Genomic DNA, 26977 nt, shown 5'->3' on the forward strand with positions numbered 1-26977 from the left:
TAGACTCGTTTATCTCAGACTTAATGTATTTAGCCCATTGCAGCCGATTCCAACATATGCCGGTTGATCAGCTGGCTGATCAGTTAACGAGGGACATTTTAGTGAATGGCATTAGCAATCTAAAGCTCAGATCAGAGCTTCTGAGACGGCCAGATTTTACACTGGATGAAGCCGTACACGCATGCAGAGCTGCCGAATTCATTGACCCCATAGACAGTTCGCATGAAACCAAAACCATCAATCTGACGGGCCTCACTAGGCAGCGAACAAACACAGATAACAGGCGATTTATGAACCAAGCTAGTCAGGTGGCTCACAGCGGTCCTCAGAAGAGATGTCCCAACTGCAATTACTTAACAACAGACAATCAGTCTGCCCCGCCCTCGGGAAAGCATGCAATTACTGCAAATAGTTAAATCACTTTACCTCTGTTTGTCGGGCAGCAATTCGGGCCAGAGGGAGCAATTCGCCCAGCTCCAAGTCTAATCTCAATTTTTTTGCAACGAGACAGCAACAGTCTCACTCCCCAATTCCAGCTCGAATGCACCCCCGAATACAGCCCAATTAACTCGCAAGAGGATTCGACTGTTTACTTCTGACAGCATGCTGCAGCCAAGAACTCTGATCCAACCGTGACGATATCTGTAAACAATGGAGACTTTGGCGCGAAATTGGACAACGGCGCGAAGGTCAACACTATGTCAATCAACCTCTTCAACAAGATTAGAACTAACGAGCCACTCATCAAGGACAAATCCATGCTTTTGGAGGGGAGGTGCTGGTTCCATTCTGGGCAAAACCAACTTGAAATGTGTACTAAGAAAAACCACGAGGGATTTGACCTTCTATGTTTTTAATTTTAATTCAGTTACTCTGCTTGGCAATCGTGCCTGTCAGGAACTGGGGCTGATTTCCTTTGACAAAACTGTCCACAAGCTGCAAATTTCATTTGACCCGCTGAGTGAATTCCCTGATCTTGTCGACAACAACCTAGGCAAGTTGCCTGTGAGCTACAAGATTATTACTGACCCCAATGTGACACCCGCATCCGAGCCCCACACTGATTGTCACTTGCAACAACCTTGCACCTCATCAGCAGCGGCAGCCCCTTCTGCAACAACCTCCACCAGCACTGCCCTGGATGTCGCTGGCGGCAGACATTTTCGAATGGTGCAGAAAGCACTACCTCGTTCTGGTCGATTCCTTTTCTAACTGGTTTGAACTAGACCAACTGACCTCCCTCACATCTGAGATGGTCATCAAGAAGCTGAAAAGACACTTCTCCGCCTATGGCGCTCCTGCCAGCCTGAGAACCGACAACGATCGGCAGATCACCAGCCACATGTTCCAGCTTTTCGCAGACCAATGGAACTTCCAGCCAGTCATGAGCAGTCCCGAGTATCCACAGAGTAATGGACTCGCTGAACGCGCTGCCAGAAGTGCCAAGCACCTGCTGGAGGGAGCGCGCATTTCAAAGTCAGACGTCTATCTCGATCTCCTAAATCTCAGAAACATTGCCAGAGACGAAACCTTGGGATCGCTGGCACAGCGCCTAATGTCGAGATTGACGAGGTCTCCGGTCCCCACCGCACAACAGCAGCTGTTTCCTCGGGTGCTGAAGCCTGCCACTATCCAGAAACGCCTCCAAGAGAAGCATGACATCCAGAAACGGTCATACAACAGTTCCAGCAGACCACTCAAGCCTCTACTGCCGGGCCAGCTCGTCCATCTACGAACTTCAACTGGACATTCCTGTCTGGGCACTGTTGTCAGCCCGACTGACGAGCCACGATCTTACCTGCTGGACTGTGAGGGAGTGGTTTACTGGAGAAGTCGACAACAACTGCTTGCTGTGAGGGAGCCCCGACCACCGCCTGCTGGTCCCTATGCTCCACAGCTCCAGTTCCAGCGGCATTCTGCGATGTCTCCTACCCGTCCCCGCATGCCTTACACCCCTCCTCGTCCCTCGGTCGCCACTAACCACGGGGCTTCACCTACCGCATGTTTCCCCTTTCGGTCACCACAAGCCTCTCCCGCGCCATTCTCGCCTCCAGGCTCTCCGTCTCATCTTTCAGGAGAGGGAGGGGAGGGTTGGGTCTGCACGCGCTCGGGCTGTGTTAGTAGACCACCAGACAGATATGGCGAGTATGTTTAACTCCATGGTATGGGTGCCCTTTCCACACTTAATCTTTAGGGGGAAGGATGTAGATTTTTGATGCGTATGAACCAATCACACATAAGCCAGCATCACTGACTCCACCCCACTATAACACTTATACTAACACTCGTTTACGGCACTGCCAGTTTGAGCAGCTAGGATGTACTGACAACCCTTCGTCCTTAACGCTGTTAAGTTTCATTAAAGATGATTAAAGATGTGTTTAAATCATACACTGTCTCTGGTGGCCTAACATCGCCGCCGGACCCGACCTACCCAACATCGCCGCCGGAACCGACCTACCCGGCATCGCCGCCGGACCCAACCTGCCGGACCCGACCTACCGGACACCGCCGCCGGACCCGACCTACCGGACACCGCCGCCGGACCCGACCTGCCCAACATCGCCGCCGGACCGGGGCTCCCCCAACATGGCTGCCGCAACGCACCCGACTCATCTCGCCGCCCCGCAGACTATCCACCCACCGGGACCTCCCACGCATCGCCCGCGGACCCCGACTAATCTGCCACGGGACTCCGACCATCAGGTCCGATGACCCGCGCCACTGGACTCCGACCACCGGGTCCATTGACCCGCGCCACTCCACCCCCCTCCAGCAACCCACAGCCGTCGCCTTACCTGGAGCCTGGACTCTGCACTGGGCCTGGAGCCTCCACGCTGCTCACTCCCACTCTCCTGGGCTTAACTCCACTGGGTCCTAGTGCCCGTCTGCCCAGCCTTGCTAACCTCAGTGGCTGTTCCACTAACTCTCCCCCATCCCCCTCCAACTATGTCACCCCCACTCTTCCCAACCCACACCACAGCCCTCTCACCCCCCCACCCCCTGACCACCCACCACCCCTCACATCGCCCCGTCCCCAGTCCACCCGCCTGCCTTCCTCTGACCCCAACTCCCATCCCTGCCGGGTGTTCACCATCCCCCCGACCTTCCCCTCTCCCACACCGAACGGTCTGTCCTCAGCAGAGGTCTTACCTTTGTCCCCCTCCGTCCCCATCTCAATGAGTTCCGCGCCCACCATGACTTGGAGCGCTTCTACCGTCACCTCCGCCTCACAGCGCACTTCCATGGGAAGGAGTCCTCGCCCCCCAATTATGACCCTTTTTCCCGTCTCCAACGCACCCCCTCCTCGTGGAATCCCTCTCGTAAAGTCCCGGCTCTGGAACTCTTTATCCAGAACTGCCGCCGCGAAGTCTACCGCCTCAACTTCTCCACTCCCCTGTCTCACTCCAATCTCTCCCCCCCTGAACACACTGCCATTGAATCACTCCGCAAAAACGCAGATTGGGTTATCAAACCAGCCGACAAGGGAGGTGCCGTGGTAGTCTGGCGCGTCGATCTCTACAAAGTTGAGGCCACACGCCAACTCTCGGACACCTCCTCCTACTTACAGTTGGACCATGACCCCACTGACGAGCACCAGGCCACCATATCTAGCACCATCACCATCACTTCCCACGCCCTGCCCGACCAAGCTTCCAACCTCATCGTTCCCCAGCCCCGCACGGCCCGTTTTTACCTTCTCCCCAAAATCCACAAACCCGGCTCTCCCGGCAGACCCATTGTCTCTGCTTGTTCGTGCCCCACCGAATTCATCTCCACATACCTCGACTCCATACTATCCCCCTTGGTCAAATCCCTTCCCACCTATGTTCTAGACACCTCAGACACTCTCCGCCGCCTCCGCGCATTCCACTCTCTAGGCCCTCACCCCCTCATCTTCACCATGGATGTCCAGTCACTCTACACCTCCATCCCCCACCAGGACGGCCTCAAAGCCCTCCGGTTCTTCTTCGACCAGAGGAGCAACCTATACCCAGCCACTGACACCCTCCTCCACCTAGCGGAGTTGGTCCTCACCCTCAACAACTTTACGTTTGACTCCCCCCATTTCCTCCAAACACAAGGCGTAGCTATGGGCACACGCATGGGCCCCAGGTATGCCTGCCTCTTTGTCGGGTACGTTGAACAATCCTTGTTCAATACGTACCAGGGCCCCATCCCCGACCTCTACCTCCGTTACATTGACGACTGCTTTGGGGCCACCTGCACCCACACAGAACTGACTGACTTCATCCACTTCACCACCAACTTCCATCCGGCACTCCAATACACCTGGACCATTTCCGACACTTCCCTACCATTCCTTAACCTCACCATCTCCATCACAGGGGACAGACTTCTGACCGACATACACTACAAACCAACTGACTCACATGGCTATCTGGACTACACGTCTTCCCACCCTGCCCCCTGTAAAGACTCCATCCCCTACACCCAATTCCTCCGCCTACGCCGCATCTGTTCCCAGGATGAGACATTCCACACCAGGGCATCGGAAATGTCCTCGTTCTTCATGTCCTCTGCCACCATAGATGAGGCTCGCACCAGGGTCTCATCCATACCCCGCAACACTGCTCTCTCTCCCCATCCCCTCACTCGCAACAAGGGCAGAGTCCTCCTAGTCCTCACCTTTCACCCCACCAGCCGGCAAATACAACAAATAATCCTCCGCCATTTCCGCCACCTCCAACATGACCCCACCACTCGCCACATCTTCCCATCTCCCCCCATGTCTGCCTCCCGCAAAGACCGCTCCCTCTGCAACTCCTTTGTCAATTCTTCCCTTCCCTCCCGTACCACCCCCTCCCCGGGCACTTTCCGTTGCAAGCGCAAGAAATGCAACACCTGTCTCTTCACCTCCCCCCTCGACTCCATTCAAGGACCCAAGCAGTCGTTCCAGGTGCGACAAAGGTTCACCTGTATCTCCTCCAACCTCATCTACTGCATCCGCTGCTCTAGATGTCAGCTGATTTACATCGGGGAGACTAAGCGTAGGTTGGGCGATCGTTTCGCCGAACACCTCCGCTCAGTCCGCAATAACCTACCTGAACTCCCGGTGGCTCAGCACTTCAACTCCCCCTCCCATTCCCAATCCGACCTCTCTGTCCTGGGTCTCCTCCATTGCCAGAGTGAGCAACACCGGAAATTGGAGGAACAGCACCTCATATTCCGCCTGGGTTGCTTGCGTCCGGATGGCATGAACGTTGAATTCTCCCAGTTTTGCTAGCCCTTGCTGTCTCCTCCCCTTCCTTAACCCTCGAGCTGTCTCCTCCCATCCCCCCGCCCTCGGGCTCCTCCTCCTCCCTCTTTCCTTCCTTCTCCCCCCCACTCCCCATCAGTCTGAAGGTTTCGGCCTGAAACGTCGCCTATTTCCTTCGCTCCATAGATGCTGCTGCACCCGCTGAGTTTCTCCAGCATTTTTGTGTACCTTCGATCTTCCAGCATCTGCAGTTCCTTCTTGAACACCACTGTCTCTGGTGCCCGTTTACACACCTGATAGGACGTCATGGAAGGATATGCACCTATTTTTGGCATATACGATCAGTGTGGATTGGCACAAAGGTTGGCATGGACGTGACGGTCCAAAGGCCCTATTTCTGTGCTGTACAATATGAATCAATGGGAAGTTTGCAGATCGTACAAAAGTTGGTGGTATTGCAGATAGTGAAGATGGTTGTGAAAAATTGCAGCAGGATCTTGATCGGTTGGGCTGAGGAATGGTAGATGGAATTTAATACAGAGAAATGTGAGGCTTTTTGGGAAGTCTAACATAGGCAGGACATACACAGCGAATGGAAGGGCTCTGGGAAATATTATTGTGCAGAGGGACCAAGGAGTACAGGTTTGCAAGTACATAGTTCCTTGAAGGTGGCGTCACAGGTAGGTAGGGTGGTCAAAAAGGCTTTTGGCACACTGGCCTTCATCAGTCAGAGTATTGAGTATAAAAGTTGGGAGGTCATGTTGCAGTTATATAGGAGGTTGGTGAGGCCGCATTTAGAGTATTATGTTTAATTCTGGGCACCATGTTATAGGAAAGATGTTGTCAAGCTGGAAAGGGTAGAAAAGATTTACGAGGATGTGGGACAAGTGCAACAGGGGCATGTTGACTGATGTGGGCAAGTTGGGCCGAAGGGCCTGTTTCCATGCTGTGTGACTATGGTACCAAATAGATGTTTTCAATGTTAAATCCCATGGCAACAATGGAACAGTTGTAATCTAGACGCAAAAATAGCTAAGTGGAAAGTAGAATGGTTGTGAAGATTTATTTTACCCACTAGAGGGAAGTATACATGGAATGGAAATAGGATACCATTACCTTTTGAATTTATTTTTATACTTGGTGTGCAGAACACAATGTGAACATTTGCAAGTAACATAAAACTCAAAAATATGGCAAATAATGAGAAAATAATAATTTCCAAGTGAGCAAGCAAATGCATACAATTTAATACGGGAACGAGGAGAGACAATACAAGCAAAATTGTACCATTTGAAAGAGGATGCAGCAAAAGAGAGAACAGCAACGTTGTTATGACTGTCACCAAGACGCATGGGGTCCCTAGGTTGAAACAAAAGGAAAAATGTAATAACGTTGAACGTGTGCATGTTATTAGTTTTTTTGCAGTGTATAGAAAGGAACTGCAGGTGCTGGTTTATCCCAAAGATAGACACAATAGACAATAGGTGCAGGAGTAGGCCATTCGGCCCTTCGAGCCAGCACCGCCATTCACTGTGATCATGGCTGATCATCCACAATCAGTACCCGATCCTGCCTTCTCCCCATATCCCCTGACTCCGCTATCTTTAAGAGCTCTATCTTTCTCTTGAAAGTATCTAGAGAATTGGCCTCCACTGCCTTCTGAGGCAGAGAATTCCACGGATTCACAACCCTCTGTGAAAATGTTTTTCCTCATCTCTGTTCTAAATGGCATACCCCTTATTATTAAACTGTGGCCACTGGTTCTGGACTCCCCCAACATCGGTAACATGTTTCCTGCCTCTCGCGTGTCCAAACCCTTAATAATCTTATATGTCTCAATAAGATACCCTTTCATCCTTCTAAATTCCAGTGTTTACAAGTCCAGCAGCTTCATTCTATCAACATATGACAGTCCCGCCTTCCCGGGAATTAACCTTGTGAACCTACGTTGCACTCCCTCATAACAAGAATGTTCTTCCTCAAATTTGGAGACCAACACTGCACACAATACTCCAGGTGTGGTCTCACTTGGGCCATGTAGAACTGCAGAAGGACCTCTTTGCTCCTACACTCAACTCCACTTGTTATGAAGGCCAACAAGCTTTCTTCACTACCTGCTGTACCTGCATGTTTACTTTCAGTGACGGATGAACAAGGACCCCCAGATCTCGTTGTACTTCCCCTTTTCCCAACTTGACACCATTCAGATAATAATTTGCCTTCCTGTGTTACTTTTAATCCTTTCATCTGAATCATAAATGTATATTGTAAATAGCTACGGTCCCAGCACCGAGCTTGCTGTACCGCACTAGTCACTGCCTGCCATTCTGAAAAGGACCCGTTAATCTCTACTCTTCGTTTCCTGTCTGCCAAACAATTTTCTATCCATGTCTGTACCCTACCCCCAATATCATGTGCTCTAATTTTGCCCACTAATCTCCTATGTGGGTCCTTATCAAATGCTTTCTGAAGGTCCAGGTACACTACACCCACTGGCTCTCCCTTGTCCATTTTCCCAGTTACATCCTCAAAAAATTCCAGAAGATTAGGCAAGCATGATTTACCCTTCGTAAATCCTTGCGGACTTGGACCGACCCTGTTACTGCAATCCAAATGTGCTGCTATTTCATCTTTTATAATTGACTCCAGCATCATCCCCACCACCGATGTCAGGCTAACTGGTCTATAATTCCCTGTTTTCTCCCTCCCGCCTTTCTTAAAAAGTGGGTATACTATTCAAAGAATTGAATAAGATATTCCCAACTGTCTCCCCTATCTGTGATAAATGCCACCTCCAAGAAGCGACCTTAACCCATTTCTTTGCATCCTGTATAAATATACAAAACTTCTGGATGGGAATATTCGATATCTTCTCTAAAACACTTAAAATTAAACTGGAATCAGATACAAAACTAATAACTTTACGTATTTCAGAGGCCTGTTCTAAGTTAACGATATTTCAAAGACGCTTCCTTGACTACGGCCTTATAACTGCGAATAAAACTCATACTTCAATTCTGGAAAAAGACAACAGTTCCCACAGTGAAGATGTGGATTACTGACATGTCTGAGACACTATATTTAGAAAACATTAGGCTTGTATTGGCTGAAAAAGCAGACCAATTCTTCAAAACATGGTTTCCTTTCACTGAATTCCTTCAACAACAGCATGGTTGAACACAATTTTAGAAACGATGCTAGGGATGGGTGAGCGTGAGCGGGGGGGGGGGGGGGGGGGGGAGGAGAAGGACAGTGGGGCATATCTCCATCTTTTTTCTCATTTCTCTTTTCTCTTCTCGCACTGCTTTGGTAGTTTAGGGGGTCATTTCTTCTCTCTCCCTTTTGCATTTTCTTCATTCTTTCCTTTTTTTCTCTTTTTTTGATTAATTAAATTTAATTAATGTAAAAATGAAGCTGTACGAAAATTGTATAACTTTCATGTCAATTGCTTTATTCTTGTACAATTGCTTCTAATAAAATAAATTCAAAACAAAAAGTGGGATAACATTAGCTACCCTCCAATCCACAGGAAAATATCCTGAATCTATAGAACTTTGGAAAATTATTACCAATGTGTCCACAATTTCTAGAGCCACTTCCTTAAGTACCCTGGGATGCAGACCATCAGGCCCTGAGGATTTATCAGCCTACAGCCCCATCAGTCCACCCAATACCATTTCTTGCCTAATGTGAATTTCCTTCGGTTCCTCCATCACCCCAGATCCTCTGGCGACGAGTACATCAGTGAGATTGTTTGTGTCTCCCTTAGTGAAGATGGATCCAAAGTACCTGTTCAATTCGTCTGCCATTTCCTTGTTCCCCATAATAAACTCACCTGTTTCAGTCTTCAAAGGTCCAACTTTGATCTTAACAAATTTTTTCCTCTTCACAAACCTAAAGAAGCTTTTACTATCCTCCTTTATATTCTTGGCTAGCTAACCTTCGTATCTCATCATTTCATCCCGTATTACCTTTTTAATTATCTTCTGTTGCTCTTAAAGTTTCCCAATCCTCTGGCTTCCCGCTAATGTTTGCTATGTTATTCTTCTGGAGTAGCTCAGCTGGTCAGGCAACATCTGTGGAGAAAAGCGATGGTTGACATTTCGGGTCGGGATCCTTTTACCGACTGGTATTGTGTTCATTTCTGACTGCCACACTTTAAGAGATCAAGACCTTGGAGAGCAAACTGGGGATACGTCTTGTGTAGGATGTGGAGTGATTTAGATCTTGGAGAACAGCAAGTTAGGGGAATATAAACCGTGATGGTTTTTGGTGGATTAAATAGGAAACTATGTTCAATAGGTGTAAATAGATGTAAATTGGATGAGGAACAAAACTGTAATTAGATTTTTTTTGCATACAGTACTTAGGTGATGAAAGAAAATTCAACAGAAACCTTTAAAGGAAATTAATGACATAAATACTTGATATTTTGTTTTAGGCATTTGCACTAATTAGATCATTCTTTGAAAGAACCAGGGCAGACATTTTTGCACAGTTATCCGTGCTTCCCTAAATCAAAAAATAAATGGATATGCCATTGTCAATCTTCTGTTTTCTTTTTAAAATGTGACTTTCTTTTCTACCAACTGGACTTGGGAAGGACTATGCGGTTTAAAAAATATCACATAGTATGTTATGGTATGGTATTGTTAAAATGATACTAGACAATGGGGGACCCATTGGGTCCCAGTCACACGGGGGGTGGGGGAGGGGTGTGTGTATGGGGAGGGGGGGTTGTGGGGGAGGGGGGATGTGGGGGAGGGAGGGTGGGGGGAGGGGGTTTGTGGGGGAGGGGGAACCTTCAAAACCTTCATAGCTTTTGTACTATTTCACCAATCGGAACAAAACAAATTTGCCTTGCAGCAGGGGAGAATGGTGAGTAAGGTGGTGGAAAAATTGTTGTGCTATGCGGGATCGTTTTTGCACAAATTTAATTACAACGCAGACAGGAAGTGGTCAAGATGAGAGTTTTAGTAAAATAAAGATAGTTAGATAGACAGACAGACAGGCAGACAACCTTTCATGTGAATATTCCCACCAATTTTGTCAATAAACAATATTTTGTTTTTTTATATTAATAAAGCATCTCATTGCACTGATCAAAAATATAAATTAACAACCAGCTTGTCTTTATATGCATTCCATTTGATGTAATAGATTCATAAGTACTAGGAGCAAAATTAGGCCCTTTCAGCACATCAAGAATACTCTGCCATTCAATTATGGCTTAACTAGCTTTCCCTCTCAAACCCATTCTCCTGCTTTCTCCCCATAACCCCTGACACCCTCACCCTTACTATTCAAGAAGAAATACAATAGAAACTTGCTGTTCTGTAAATGTTACATCAAACTTGCTATTGATAATAGAATATGAATAATTGTATGTAATGGTTGTCTCTTTCAGACATCTGCTGACTATTGCTGCTAATAATTCCAGCGAACAAAGGCTTACAGCATCGAGCTTCTTTACCTGAAGAAAATCTAGAGACGCATTGGAATGCACATAACCAAAGCTTGGAAGCAATCTAATCATTGACAAACTTTCCTACAGAGACTGCCTATCCCCAAAAGTTTGATTTCTACCTTAACATCTTTCAAATAATGCTTTATTTTATTATTGTGCCAGTATGAATCATGACAATTCCCTATCTTTATTATTTCTTTTAACCTTCATCTACCAAATTATATTTTATCAAGCTGTGCATTCAATGCCCAACAAATTATGATTATGATGTAATGGTCTGGATTATAATGTGATGTTTCCTCCTTCAGTCTTTACCTCAGAATTTCAGGTAGGTTTACCAGTTAAATAACACGAAGGCCCACTATGATCTCCGCAAAGAATTGAAGGATTCCAAAAGGCAATACCGGAACAAACTTGATTCCCAGTTTTATCACTCAGACACACGGAGAATATGGCATGGTTCGAATAAGATAACTGGTTGCAAAGCAAGGTCAAGCAACATAATTGGTGTTAATGCGACCCAACCTGATGAATTTAATGCTTTTTATGCTCACTTTGAGCAGAAGGTCAACAGGGTGACACCCAGCCCTTTAGACTCAAATGCGCCTCTTCCCTGGGTTACTATTGCAAAGGTTATGTCAACAAGCAACTTGCCCTGGTTAAGCAACAGGCCCAGATGGAGTTCCTGGCCGTGTCCTTAGTAGCTGAGCGGACCAGCTAGCGGGAGTATTAACAAACATCTTTAATCGCTCCCTCCTCTGTTCTGAGGTACCCACTTGCTTCAAGAAGACCCACCATAATGCTGGTGCTTAATAAAAGCAAGACTTAATACCTAAACGACTACAGTCCAGTTGCCTTGACATCCACTGTCATGAAATGTTTTGAGAAGCTAGTTATGGAACGCATTAAATCCAGTCTACCAAGCGACCTTGACCCACTGCAGTTCGCCTACCGCCACAACAGGTCCATGGACGATGCCAGCGCTCTAGCCTACACTAATTGCTGGAACACCTGGAAAAGAGAGACACCTCCACAGCCGAGCACTAGGCCATTATCTCAAGCACCATCACTGGCTTCATCGCTTCCGGCTCCCTGCCCTGCCAAGCCTCAAACCTCATCGTTCCCTAGCCCCGCACGGCCCGATTTTATCTTCTCTCCAAAATCCACAAACCTGACTGTCCTGGCAGACCCATTGTTTCTGCTTGTTCTTGTGCCACCAAACTTATTTCCAAATACCTTGACCATCCTATCCCCCCCAGTCAAATCCCTCCCTACCTATGTCCAAGACACCTCACATGCTCTTCGTCTCCTCCATGACTTCAGTTTTCCAGGCCCCCACTCCCTCATCTTCACCATGGATGTCCAGTCACTCTACACCTCTATCCCCCACCAGGAGGGTCTTAAAGCCCTCCGTTTTTTCCTCGACCACAGAACCAACCAATCCCCATCTACTAATATTCTCCTCCGCCAAGCTGAGCTGGTCCTTACCCTCAACAACTTTTCCATTTACTCCTCCCATTTCCTTCAAATCCAAGGCAGAGCTATGGGCACATGCATGGGCCCCAGCTATGCCTGCTTCTTTGTAGAGTACGTTGAACAATCCTTGTTCGAGGCGTACCGTGGCCCTATCCCCAAACGCTACCTCAGCTACATTGACGACTGCATTGGTGCTACCTCCTGCACCCATGCAGAACTGACTGACTTCATCCATTTCACCACTAACTTCCATCCAGCACTCAAATTCACCTGGACAATTTCCGACATCTCCCTACCATTTCTAGACCTCACCATCTCCATCGCAGGTAACAGAGTACTGACCGACATCTACTACAAACCCTCCGACTGCCATGGCTATCTGGACTACACTTCTTCCCACCCTGCTTCCTGTGACTCTATCCCCTACTCCCAATTCTTCCGTCTACGCCGCATGTGCACCCATGATGTGTTCCAAACGAGGACATCAGAGATGTCCTAATTCTTTAGGGAATGGGGATTCCTCTCTTCGACTATAGATCAGGCTCTCACCAGGGTCTCTATATCCCGTAGCTCCGCTCTCACTCCCCATCCCCCCACTCGTAACAAGGACAGAGTCCCCCTTGTCCTCACCTTCCACCCTACCAGCCGTCACATACAACAGATAATCCTCCGACATTTTGGCCACCTCCTACGGGATCCCACCACTAGACACATCTTCCCATCTCCTGTCCTTTTGGCTTTCCGCAGAGACAGTTCCCTCCATAATTCCCTGGTTAATTCGTCCTTCCCCACCCAAACCACTCCCTCCCCAGATACTTTCCGTTGCATCCGCAGGAAATGCTAAACTTGTCGCTTTACCTTCCCTCTTGACTCCATCCAAGGACCCAAGCAGTCTTTCCAGGTGAGGCAGAGGTTCACCTGCACCTCCTCCAACCTCATCTATTGCATCCGCTTTTCCAGGTATCAACTGCTCTACATCGGTGAGACCAGGCTTGGCGATCGCTTCGCTCAACACCTCCGCTCAGTTCGCAATAACCAACCTGATCTCCCGGTGGCTCAGCACTTCAACTCCCCCTCCCATTCCGAATCTGACCTTTCGGTCCTGGGCCTCCTCCATGGTCAGAGTGAGTCCCACCGCTAATTAGAGGAGCAGCATCTCATATTTCGCCCCAGGGTATGAACATTGACTTCTCCAATTTCAGGTAGTCCTTGCTTTCTCCTTTCCCTCCCTTTCCCAGCTCTCCCACAGCCTACTGTCTTCGCTTCTTCCTTTCTTTTTCCCGCGCCCACCCCTACATCAGTCTGAAGAAGGGTCTCGACCCGAAACGTCGTCTATTCCTTCGCTCCAATGATGCTGCCTCACCTGCTGAGTTTCTCCAGCATTTCTGTCTACCTCCGTCACACTCCTATTCAGAGAATACACCTATGCCTTTAATACCATTATATCATCCAAGCTTATCACCAAATTCACGGGACTTGGTCAGAATTCTTCTCTGCAAGTGGATCCTCGACTTCCTGACCAACGGACCCCAATCAGTGAAGATAGGGGACAAATCATCCTCTACGATAATCCTTAACACTGGTGCTCCGCAAGGATGCGTTCTCAGTTCCCTTGTTTACGCCTTGTACACCCACGGCTGCTCCTCCCAAGTACAAATCTAACTCAGTTTACAAATTTGTTGATGTCACCACCATTGTGGGCAGGATATCAAATAATGATGAGACGGAGTACTGGAAGGAGATTGAGAACCTTGTGTCCTGATGTCAAGACAACACCCTTTCAATGTCAGCAAGACAAAGGAGATAGTGATTGACTTCAGGAAGCGAAGTAGTACACATACACCAGTTTGCATTGACGGTGCCGAAGTAAAAAACTTCTAGAAAACTTAAATTCCTAGGAGTAAATATCACCAACAACTTCTCCTGGACCACCCATACTGAAGCAACAGCCAAAAAAGCACACCAACGCCTCTACTTCCTTAGAACGCTGAGTATGTTCGGCATGTTCCCAACAACTCTCACCAACTTATACAGATTCGCCGTAAAGATCATTTTATCAGGATGCATCACAGCTTGGTTTGGGAACAGCTCCATCCAAGACCGCAAGAAATTGCAGAATATTATGGACGCAGCCCAGACACTCACACAAACCAACCTCCCTTCCATTTGCTCCATTTATACCTCACGTTGCCTTGGCAAGGCCAGCAGCATAATCAAGAACAAGTCGCACCTTGGCCATTCACCTCACCCTTCGGGTATAGGTATAGAAGTGTGAAAATGCACACCTCCAGATTCTGGGACTATTTCATCCTAGCTGTTATCAGCCAACTGAATCCTCCTAGCAAAACTAGAGTACAGTCCTGAACTACTATCCACCTCATTGGAGACCCTCGGACTATCTTTGATCGGAGTTTACTTGCTTTATCTTGCACTAAACGTTATCATGTATTTGTACACTGTGAATGGCTCGATTGTAATCATGTATTGCCTTTCCGCTGACTTGTTAGCATGCAACAAAAACATTTCACTGTACACGTGACATTAAACTAACTAAACTAAACTAACACCTATGTGCTTTATGTTCAGGAGAATTTGGAAACTGTCTACCTTGGCCCATATCCCTCTAAGCCTATCCTATCCATGTACCTGTCTAAATGTTTCTTGAATGCTGCAATAGTACTTGCCTCAACCACCTCCTCCGGCACCTCATTCCGTACACCCACCACTCTTTATCTAAAATAAAATTATCACTCGGGTTCCTATTAAATCTTTCTCCACTCACCTTAAACCTATGTCCTCTGGTTCTCAATTCCCCTACTCTGGGCATGAGAATCTGTGTTTACCTGATCTATTCCTCTCATGATTTTGTGCATCTATATAAGATCACCCCTCATCCTCCTGCGCTCTAAGGAATAGAGTTGTAGCCTGCTCAACCTCCCTCTATAGATCAGGCCCTTGAGTCCTGGCAATATTCTCGTAACTTTTCTCTGCATCCTTTCCAGCTTGACAACATATTTCCTATAACATGGTACCCACAACTTTAAATGTGGCCTCACCAACTTCTTATATAACTGCACCATAACTGTCCCAACTTCTATACTCAATACTCTGACCGATGAAGGCCAATGTGTCAAAAACCTTCATCCATTATTGGGGGAGGTTGAGCAGGCTAGGACTTTATTCATTGAGGCGCAGGAGGATGAGGGGTTATCTTATCGAGGTGTACAAGTTGATGAGCGGAATAGATTGGGTTAATAAACAGTCTTTTATCCAGAGTAGGTGAATTGAGAACAAGAGGACAGGTTTAAGATGAGAGGGGAAAGATTGAATAGGAACCGAAGTGGTAACTTATTTTACACAAAGGGTGGTGAGTATACAGAACAAGCTGCCATAGGAGGTAGTTGAGGCAGGTACAATCATAACATTTAAGAGACACTTGGACAGCTAGATGGATAATATAGGTTTAGAGGTTTATGGGCCAAGCATGGGCAGGTGGGACTAGTGAAGATGAGGCATGTTGGTTGGAGTGGACATGTTGGGCCAAAGGGCCTGTTTCCACGCTGTATGACAGAATGCTGTTCGATTTTAGCATCCCCTTTGCTCATTTGAATGCTGCTTGCTGTTCATTTACCCTTGCATAGTAATTGATGAAATGGCTCAAGGGTGTTGGCAAGGTCAGGAAGGAATTTGTTGTGGGAATTCAGCATGCCAAGGAATGCCTTCAACTCACGGTGGGCATTGATCATGACAAGTTTGCGAGATTTGGGCAACAAAACCAACTGGTGGTAAGCGTGTCACAGGTCAAGTGTGGTGAATTGCTTCCCATTCACTAGCTTTGTGACTAACTCATCTATTCGCAGAATCGAGTATGTGTCAGAAGGAGCTAAGGTGTTCACTGTCATCCTTTAATCCCAGCACATTTTTATGCTACCGTCAGACTTGACAATGAACACGACAGTACTGAATGGGCTCGGGAATGCCACCTAGTAGGCAATCAAACAATCTCTAGGAACAATCAACACTGGAAAAGCTTTTGGAAGCTTTCATGAAATTTCACAATGCGTCCCAGTCGATGTCAAGTTCAACCTCAACGCCCTTGGGAGTACTGAGTTCCGGTTTGAACTGATCCGCGTACTTAGTGATGACATTTTGCACATGATCATTATCACTCAGTTAGTATGCGTCCTGCCAGTTGAGCTTCAAAACTATCAGCCGTTTGCGACCAAGTAGATTCAGCCCCGCCCTTTTCGCCACCAGGAGCTTGAGCTGCGCGGTTTGGTTGTTGTGTGATAAGTGTATCATGCATTCTTTTTAAATTCCCCAAAGTTACCTGTCAATGTAGGCTGGATGACTTCTTCTTTTCGCTGTCATCGTCCGTCCTGAAAAGGACACAAGCTTCCGGCAACAATCAGTGGAAGCCATCACTTGTCTCAATAGATGATGGTGATAACAGAATTAGCTCAGGGTACTTCCAGTCCCGCGACATGGACCCTTCTGCTATGGGGTCGGCTGGATGACTGCAATGTCCCAGAGGGTGGGTGTGTTTCCTTTTGAACGCTTTTTCCACGGAGACTAGCTCATCAGAGTTACGGCATCCCTGGTGTCGATGTTCAAGTGGATGTTTTCTCCTGCCAAACGCAGTTGAGCCGTGAACAGAGAAAATGTTCTCGATGCAGTTCTGGCATGGAAAATGCAATAAGCCTCGCTGTTGCCATAAGTCGCATACTCAATGTTCCGCAAGGCGGTGTAACTCAACCATATAATGTGACACCAACGCACCCGGCCCTCAATTACACACATTAAGCTTGTCAGTTAGATGATCATGGACTATTTTGGGGGTCGGTGTTGCTGCATAGTCGACACTAACACAAAAAGGAACCATTCCAGGCTTCTGCAGTGCCACCAGACTAGGCAAGAACTCAGGCCCTCGAGTTCTGGCAACATCCTTGTAAGGTTGACAGGGCTATTCCCAGATTTGGTGCATCAGCTGGTGTCAGGTGTTCCATATGGTTTATCCCACCACTGTTTTAGCACAATAGTTAGGATACAACTGAAAAGCTTGCTTGCTAATCAATTTCAGTGGTCAACTATGTTGCTGTAAGTATGGTCAATTGAAGTACACTTCCCTGAAGTACACTTGTCAATCAAATGCATATTGCAAAAATCACTTTAAAAAAATGTTATTCTGGATTATTAACTATTTAATGTTGACATCTCTGGTTTGTTAATCCAGGCCATTAAATTAATAATCTAGAATTTAACAAAAACAAAGGATCTAGAGAGCAAAATTTAAAGTTTGTATATAACAGGGGGAACATCTTATTGTGTAATTTCTGGACTGCCTCCTCGAACTTCACTACACCTGCTACTTTTGTACCTGGGAATTTAACTGAACTGGATAATGACCTGTACCTCTGAAGTTGTGCATATGACAATAATCATGAACTTGATGTAATTGATGCTTCCACCAATTGGTGTCAGGGGTTATGGGGAGAAGGCAGGAGAATTGGGAGAAAGGGAGAGATAGATCAGCCATAATTGAATGGCGGAGTAGACTTGATGGGCTGAATGACCCAATTCTGCTCCTATCAGGCCGACCTTATGACCTGAGGCAGTCACCCAACATGAATCCACAAGCAGGTGCTGTTATTTTCATCTGATTTTTTTTGCGCTAAATGCCAAAACCCTTGGTCTTAATCAATAATTTTGTGTCAAACTTTATCATATGATGCGTGTTGTAAACTCATAAGCTACAAGGCTCATTGCAATGAATAATGTTTCTCACATAAATATAATCCAGGAGATTACTTTGACAGTATTTATATATCTGTGTTGACTGCTGTTTACTGGGTTATTGTTCTGCAACCCCGTAGTGCCTTCTAAACAACAAATATAATATCTATATGGAATTGATGCCTTATTGTCTTTGCTTACTCACCTAGAATTTTTTATCAGCACGTTTAAATCAATGTTCAGTGCAGCAATAATTAAAAGAACAATTTATATGGGGCCAAGCAAATAATTGTTAGGACACAAAGTGTTGGAATAACTCAGGGGGTCAGGCAGCGACTCTGCAGAACATGGATAGGTGACGTTTCGAGTGGGGTCCCTTCATCAGACTGAAGCAAAGATACTAGAGCTCCTCTAGGATCTTTGGACTGAAGTATCTGAAGATAGGTCCTGATCCGAAACGTCACTGGCCGCTCTGCAGAGATGTTGCCTGACTCCTGGTTTACTCTAGCACTTTGTGTCATTATTTTTGTAAACCAGTATCTGCAGTTCCTTATTTCTACGACCAATTGTTAGGGTTGAGTGAAATAAATAAAACGTTGCTGGCTGTTCTTAAAAGCTGAGATTCAAAATGGGTGCATTTTAGCAGGTGTATCCTCCCGTTCTTGTTTTATGGTCATCTGTGGAGTTGCTCAGATTCCCTCCAAGCCGGCGAGCGTCGCTGTCTCACCAAAAACTCGCCGATGCCTTGGCAGCGGGAGTGAGTGAGTGAGTGGGTGAGTGAGTGGGTGGGTGAGTGAATGAGTGAGTGGGTGAGTGAGTGGAAGTGAGTGAGTGAGTGGTGGGTGGGTGAGTGAGTGAGTGGGTGGGTGAGTGGGTGGAAGAGAGAGAGTGAGTGAGTGGGTGGTGAGTGAGTGAGTGAGGTGTGAGTGAGTGGGTGAGAGAGTGAGTGAGTGGGTGAGTGAATGGGTGGGTGAGCAAAGAGTGAGTGAGAGGTGAGTGGTGGGGTGAGTGAGTGAGTGAGTGGTGAGTGGATGTGTGAGTGGGTGAGTGGGTGGGTGAGTGAGTGAAGAAGATTATGGAGAGTGAGTGGGTGGAAGAGTGGATGGGTGAGTGAGTGAGTGAGTGAATGGATGAATTGGTGTATAAGGAGTGAGTGAATGATTGAGTGAATTAATGAGTGAGAGTGAGAGTGAGTGAGTGAGTGAGTGAGTGAATGAGTGAGTGAGTGAGGGAGTGAGTGAGTGAGTGAGTGAGGTGAGTGAGAGAGTGAGAGGGTGGGTGAGTGAGTGAGAGAGCAAAGGTGAGAGAGCAAAGATTATGTGAGAGAGTGAGTGGTTGGGTGGACGGTGCATCCTCCGGGCCGTTGGCGGCGCTGCGCCGGGAGTGCGGCGCGTTTGTGCCGTGGCTCTGTGGTGCGGGTGGTTGGTTGGTTGGTTGCGAGGCGAGGGAGCCGGTTGCGTTGCGTTGCCCCGGCGGGGGCGGCGGGGGGCGGGGAGGAGAAGATGGAGAATGAACAAGAACAAGACGACCACTGCCCCATGGAGGAGAAGGAGGAGACAAAGCAGGAGGAGGAGGATGAGGAGCGGCTGGAGAAAGAGCACTTCTGGAAAATCATTAATGCTTTTAAATATTATAGGTAAACCTGTGAATAAAACAACCGGCAATCGACTGACTGAGGGTGGGAGGGTGGGAGGTGGATCCAGCTCAGCTCAGCTCAGGCCTGGGCGTCGGTCTCTCTCAGGGCCTGATTGGCAACACGAAACCCGGGTCTGCTCTGACATTGTTTATAACCTGAACTCTGGTCTGTCCTGGCCTTTTAAATGTTTTTAAAACAGCCGTTCATAACCGCCTAGTTTCAGGGTGAGCGAGCTTCGTTGGAATACATTCAGAATGTTTTACAGGCCGCCTGGGCAGTCGGTTTAAACATAATGGTTTAATGATAATGATACCCCAATGGTTTACCTCACCACATAAATGCGGCGTACATCAATGCGGAGATGGGAAGGCAGAGAAGAACATTACACCGTCTTATATTCCCCGAAGGATTTATCAGTGGAAGGAAGGAATGCCCTTGGAAGTTTATTTTCTGTGACTTCGGCTTTGCCTTACTTGGTTCGTGTCATCTGCTGTTCTTCAAACTCTTTTAGGATTGGACTTTAGCCAATTTATATAACTAATAGTAACTGTCCATCTACTCACTCATTGCATGTGGGAGGTTTAACAGAACATTTAGCAGAATATTTAATCGTCCCTTTCAGAAAAGCTGTGATTTCAGTATTCAGTCTGAACTTGGAGATCCAGTTTGGAACTCTTTGCATGTTATTTAGAATATTTATATTTTTATAAATGAATGTTTAATAAAATAAAATATATAATTTCCAATTGTTTCTTTGCTTTTTTTAAAATCAAGCTTCAGATTTACTTTATTTTACCCTTTGTGGTGCTTACACAGTGTAAGAATTAAACAACAGCACTGAATGATTGGCTTTCAGTCTGTTAGCATTGAAACCTACTGTACTCATTTACCTTTAACCTACCTTTTATTAAAATGGTTCCCAAATCAAAATTAGGGGGGTTGTATCCTACATATTTTGTCATAGACCATCGTTATTTTCTTGAATGGATGATATTGATGCAATTAATACAAACGTAAGATTGGGCTATTTGAGCTTGTTCTGCCATTTAGCTCGAGGCACAGAAGACTGAGGATGCTCAAAACTTAAGTAAAAAAAGAAACTGCTGAATGAACAAAACGGGTCAGGCAAAATGTGCGGAGGGAAATGGATAGATGATGTTCTGAGTCAGGAACGTTCTTCAGTCATCAGTCCATTTCCTTCCACAGGTGCTGCCTGACCTGCAGCCTTCCTCCAACAGTTTGTTTTTTGTTCTGCCATTTAGTTAATTTGAGGCTGATCTGACCTTAAATGTTATATATATATGTGGAGAGAGCTATTTGGAGAGCATTATATAAATAATAATTGTTTTTTATGGATGCTGATACGCAAACTAAACAATGTCTGAAATGAAATTCCATAGAAATCACTTTTTTTAACATATAAATAAAATTCTCAAATGTATACATTTTTATGAATGATTAAATCTGGAATGGTAGTTCCAGATTGACAGTGCTCCCTCAAAAGTATGAACAGTGAATTTGAAAACGTTAGAACAGATCAGGCACTATCTGAGGACGGGCAAATGTAAAAATGACTAGAAAAGGGCAGAAAAGCAACTAATTCAATATAATTTTGTGAATTCTGTGCTGTGGAATATCCGAGAGTGGCAGATAACAGACTACAGCTTGAGTAGATGTACCATTATAATCATCACATGGCGGTTAGGATGTCAGTTAATTGGAGAGGATCAGAGGCGATTTACATAGGCATTCCAACAATGGAAACATTCAGCCAAGAGGAATGATTGGATAGGTGAGTTTTTAATTACGGAGAAATAAAATAACTTGTTTCCCTTCTCATGGAGCAAGCGCAGACTGTTAGAGAACACAGCTGTCAGGCAGCATCTATAGAGGGAAATGTTTGGTTGACATTTTGGGTCGTCCCTTTCTCTAGACTGGAGGAAGGATCTTGACTGAAAGATTGACTGTCCAGCAGTCTAGTCTTTTGTTAGCCCGTTCTCATGGCTTCGGAAATAAGAGAACATTGACTTGAAGTAATTGCTAAAGAGTTTGAGTAGATATGAAAATAAAAATCACCTTAAGAATTGATAACGTTTAGTACATATTGGCTGAATAGGTGATTGAGGAAGACACTCATTACATTTAAGAAGTTCTAGGGTGAGTTTATCTGGGATGGCCAGTTGGTCGTCTTTTGGTTTGTAAATCTACTGTGATGTATGTCTGGATCTTTTATCAGAACTTTGAAAATGTATGGACAAAAAAACACCTAAGTGATAGAGAGAAGTGTGTGTGTGTGAGGTGGGGTGCGGTGGAGAAGAGAGCCGTGCTAGGCTACAGTTCAAACAGAATTAAGTTCCAAAGGGAACTGATGTATTGCAGAAAAGAGACCTTGCAAAGCTGTGCTCCAGTTATCCACCCCTTAAAATCAAAACAACAGATTTAATTAAATAATATGACATTACAACATTGCAAGAAGCCATATGTAAGATATTACAAATACACCAATGAGCCTACTTGAAGTGAGGCAAAAAATGTTTACTTGATAAATTGCAGTGCTTGGATCTGCTCCCTACTTTTCTATAATAGTGACCTATTTCCAAAATGACTTTAATCAATTAAAAAAGTGGGGACTATAGCAGTTAAAATAACTTGGAAAATTGAACCATGGATCACAATCTGTGGATGAAAAATGTGCTGATTTCTTTACAAAGTATACAGATTACTCCTGTTATTTTAACATTTGGCAATTAGATAATGTCCAGTAGTATGGTCCAGTGTCTGCTGTAATCTATGTGGATACATTAACAAAAAAATTATATTGCTCTTGTTATGTAATTGGTGAAAGTGATATGTTGTTACTGAAAATAGGAATTTTTAGAAAGTGGAAATACTTGTTTGAGATCTTGATTATGAAATTGTTCTATAAATACTCCCAAAACATAATATTATCAATATTTTGTGTAACACTTACAGTTTATTTATATTTTAATCACTTCCAAAAATGTTATTTATTTATTTTCATTATGCATTTAGTTGGTAATAAGGAGATGTATATTAGGTGACAGGAAAGCACAGATCAATTGACCCCCCTCGCTGCACTCAGATCACCAATGCTTTACTGACATAGGGACTCGTCCCAAAACGCCACCTGTTCCTTTTGTTCAGAGATGCTGCCTGTCCTGCTGAGTTACTCCAGCATTTCGCGTCTACCTTTACTGACATTTCCTAGACTGTCCCTTTCTTAAGTGTCCTAGGCCATTTACTGTTAAATAGAGGGCTTAGTATTTAAAGTGTTAAATAATTATTAAATCTATTAAATAATTCTCATGCTAATTTAAACAATGGTACTGAATTGCAGGTAGTTTAACTTCAACTACTTGATATATTTCTTCATATCATTTTAGATATACTGGAGTTTTTTATTCAAGGAAAGGAAATTTTCTAATTGAATGTGCAGTTTTCAAACCCATATATGCTGTTTTGTTTCAACCTGACGTATTATCATTATCGCGTTAATGTTTTTTTACAGTGTTTGAAATTATGTATTAGATTAGTAAAGCTACCCATTGATGAACCATTCCATGTTTATAGGTTAGCCAACTTTGTAGTTATTATTATTGTAGCCTTATGGGAAAACTGATCAGTATTCCAGGCATTGGGATTTGTTTAACTATTTACAATTTGTGTATCAACATTTTATGTATCAAAATTTATGTGCCACCTGTTTGTTCAGCAAGAGATACATTTGTTTTTGTTTTTAAAAATGTGCTGAGAAGAAGGAATATTTTAGAAATAATAGATACCATGAGGCAGAAATAAGTTGGCTCCTTGAAAATGTAACTGAAATTGTCTGTTCATTGTAAATGTCACCGTGATAAAATATAATTTCGTGGACATTTTGGGCAATGAATTTTGACTTCATTTAGTTATAGCAAATAATGTTTCCTGTTAGGTAGCAGAATTTATATTAAAAATCTGAAAACTTTGAGCAGATGGATTGACATTTTTTCCATCATTGATGTGGCAAAGCATTCTGTTCGGATTTGCCTGTGTCTTAAGCTAAACATATGTAAAATGTTAGTATTGCACTAAGGCTTTGGTGGGGATACTGAAGTATGGAACATGAATGGTTCAAAGGAAGAAGGATTACAGTTAAATATAGTGACAAAATTTGAGTTGTTTCTCTTCGAGCAAAGAAGGCTCAAGGAGATTTGTGAAAGGTGCTTTGTTTTCCAAAGAGGTTAAAACAAACCCTGATTACATTACTGACTAGCTTTTTTAACTGTGTGTGCAAAAACCTGAGATTGGTATTAATCTGTGGATGATATATATACCTTCTTAAAACAAAATGCATGGTTGATTATGTAAAATGTACTGCCAACCCAGCTTTACCAGTGAAAACCAATCACATTTTCTACTTGGTGACCCAGGCAGCATATCTGGATAGAAGAAATGGGTGACGTTTTGTGTCGGAAGCCTTCTTCAAACTGAGACTCTCAGTCTGAAGAAGAGTCAACCCAAAGCGTCACCCTTTGACTCGGTCTGAAGAAGAAAGGTCTCGACCCGAAACATCACCCATTCCTTCTACGCAAAAATGCTGCCTGTCCCGCTGAGTTACTGCAGCATTTTGTGTCTATCATCGGTATAAACCAGCATCTGCAGTTCCTTCCTATACAACATTTTCTTTATTGATTTTGACAATGTTGAGGGTTTTATCGTCAGTTAAAACCAAACAAAAAAAATCACAATCTAATTGTATAAGTATATTTTTTCCTTATATACTCCATAGTAACTGGGATCAACATTATTACTTGATCAAATTTAGTAAGCACCTGCAATCTTTTGATCTCTTAGTCAATAGTTGTATAGATAATTTCTATTCATCCAAAGTGAATGGGAATATAACGCATGCCTATAGGTGCCACAGACATGGACAGATATCCAAGGCCAAAATTTCCGAACATAAAAGCATGATTAAATCATTTTATTTTAATCAGTGTGGAACGAGAACAGTCTTCAAAACCAGTAATGGTTTGATGATGGGTCTTTGACACAATTTTGTCTGTAAACTCATCAACTTTTACAGTTTGTTCTTCTGTTCTAGATTCAGTGACATTTTTCTGTCTGTTATAGTATTGTTCTGCTTATTCTAAAACAGAATCATAGCCCGTCCCACTTTCCCTTTAGTTCTGTACACAGTTACAGAAGTATCTGAAAGGAAGAATATGAACTAAACTAGATTCTTAACTTTTAGATATTTATGTAACAGTTGAATCCCCATTGCTATCTCAGGCAATATACTATAGATCCTGACCACTCACTGTGCAACACACTAGGAACAGTACACTGCTTCACAGCATCAAAGACATGGAATCGATCCTGACGGAAGGTCTGGGCTGTAGAGTTTGCTTGTTGTCCCTATGACCACATGGGATTTCTCCGGATGCTCTAGTTTTCTCCCATGTCGTAAAGACATGTAACTTAGTGGGTTAATTGGCTATTGTAAATTTCCCCTAGTTTGTTGGGGAGTGCTGGAAGCTAAGGGAAGTTAATACTGATGAGAAATAAAATAAAATAAATTAGGATTTGTATAAATGGGTGGTTGATTGCGTGAGTTCAGTAGGTCAAGGTGCTTTATCTCCATGACTTTGTTTCCATGCTTTGCTCCATGACTTACTTTGTTGGAAAACAGTTTTATGTCAGTTTTGGGGGGATTTTTGGAACTTGCTTTATTCAAAGTCACTCTTTTTTTATTGTTCCATCAATGGGTACAGGCTCTCTGTCGATTCTGTTCTACCCTTCATGAATTTAAAGACCTTAAGATGAAGGGGTGAACCTGACGGGTAACATTTTCACACAATGGGGGGTGGGTGTATGGAACAAGCTGCCAGATGGACTATTGCGACATTTAAGAAACAATTAGATGGGTGCACGGATAGGACAGGGTTGGAGGGATATGGGGCAAACACAGGCAGGTGGGACTAGTGTAGATGGGGCATGTTTGTCAATGGGGGCAAGTTGAGCAAAGGGCCTGTTTCCACGCTGTATGTCTTTATGACTTTATGACTATGTAGGATCTCACGACCTCTTCTGTTCCAAATAAAACAAACGCAGCCTGTCAAGTCGATCCTGTTTTCTGGCCCTTCTGCAAAACTAGTATACCTTTTATACCTAAAATATAGTGCCTAGACTGTAAACAGTGCTTTAGTTTATATAATTTGCTATAGCTTCCTTGTTCATGTACACTTTCTTTTTAGGAAATCAGGATCTTTGCTTGCTTTGTTGTAACCACTTTCTCAAACTTTCTGACATTTTCAACAAACAATAAAACATGCATTTATCCACAGATCACTCTGTTTTGGAATTTTGCCTTCTAGCTTATTTGCCTGTTGTCAATCTTTCGATGAAAATGTGAGATTCATATTTTTCAGCATTATTTTTTCTTATTTACTGCCATGCTTTTAGAAGTTTAGGAAAGGATACTTGGTTCCAACACCCAATGGCTGATTAGTTTGGTATTTATCTTTCACTTACATCTGTTCTGTACTACACAGCAGTTAATGCTTAATTTGCATTCAAAGCTTCCAATTATTTAAAAATGTAGCCTTTGTATCTATAATTTTGTATTTTAAAATTAGTGTTATAAATGCAGATTTCATTAATATTGAATATCTTATTGCAAATTACATACTTACATGATTTTTATTTGTAAGTTCAGTAATTTTGCCTCTGAAAATGTAATCAAGTTGTTTCATCGTACCTTTCAATGCAATTTCGCTTTACAGGATATACGCTCATGAGAGGGTAACACGTTCCGAAAAGCAATTCCAATCACTTCCAGCAGCTCATCAGAAGCTGCTTCCTAATTTTCTTCCACATGTGAGAAAACTAAGAGAATGTATCGAACATAACTATGAAATTCTAAAAGAAATTATTAACAACTGCAATCATATGTTTGAAAATAAGGAATATGGATTCATTGACATGGAGGTAAGTGAAATATAAAAGTTATTTTTTGAAAACTCAGTTCCACGTTGGCTCCAAACAACTGTAATTGCATACAGTTTTTAACTTACTCAACCATCCAGTATTCTATACAGGTCTAAGTAAATTGATGTATTATTTTGCTACTGTGTTCAAAACTGTCCTTGCAAAATAAACACAATATCTTAATATAAAACAGGATACACTGGAAGTACTCGGGTGTTCAGTAGCATCTATGAAAAGTTAGTCACCCAGCAGGGAAACAGGCCCTTTGGCCCAACTCGTCCAAGATGCCCCATCTAAGCAAGTGCCATCTGCCCCCTTTTAGCCCATATCTTCATGAACCTTTCCTATCCATATTCTTGGCCAACTGTCTTTGAAATCCTGTTATAATATCTGCCTTAACTACCTTCTCTGGCAGATTGTTCCAAACACCCACCACCTTCAGAGTGAAAAGTTG

The 26977-nt window shown here is 44.3% G+C and overlaps 2 protein-coding genes across 9 annotated transcripts in view; both read left to right on the forward strand.

Moving 5' to 3' along the window:
• Nucleotides 1-14724, forward strand: part of LOC129695767 (nicotinamide riboside kinase 1-like) — a 50265-nt gene extending 35541 nt beyond the window's left edge. For all 3 annotated transcript variants that reach the window (XR_008723223.1, XR_008723222.1, XM_055633058.1), the window contains one exon: nucleotides 10629-14724. Coding sequence is in view for 1 of the 3 variants with exons in the window: in XM_055633058.1 (XP_055489033.1) it covers nucleotides 10629-10652 (24 nt within the window). In the remaining 2 variants the exon portion in view is untranslated. The remainder of the gene's footprint in view (nucleotides 1-10628) is intronic.
• Nucleotides 14725-19362: 4638 nt separating this feature from the next.
• Nucleotides 19363-26977, forward strand: part of carnmt1 (carnosine N-methyltransferase 1) — a 49282-nt gene continuing 41667 nt past the window's right edge. For 5 of the 6 annotated variants that reach the window (XR_008723224.1, XR_008723225.1, XM_055633060.1 and 2 more), the window contains exons 1-2: nucleotides 19363-19533; nucleotides 26319-26523. Coding sequence is in view for 4 of the 6 variants with exons in the window: in XM_055633060.1 (XP_055489035.1) it covers nucleotides 19400-19533; nucleotides 26319-26523 (339 nt within the window). In the remaining 2 variants the exon portion in view is untranslated. The remainder of the gene's footprint in view (nucleotides 19534-26318; nucleotides 26524-26977) is intronic. The other variant, XM_055633059.1, reaches the window with a different exon arrangement.

Source organism: Leucoraja erinacea, chromosome 3, assembly GCF_028641065.1.
Source record: "Leucoraja erinacea ecotype New England chromosome 3, Leri_hhj_1, whole genome shotgun sequence".
Lineage (NCBI taxonomy): Eukaryota > Metazoa > Chordata > Chondrichthyes > Rajiformes > Rajidae > Leucoraja > Leucoraja erinaceus.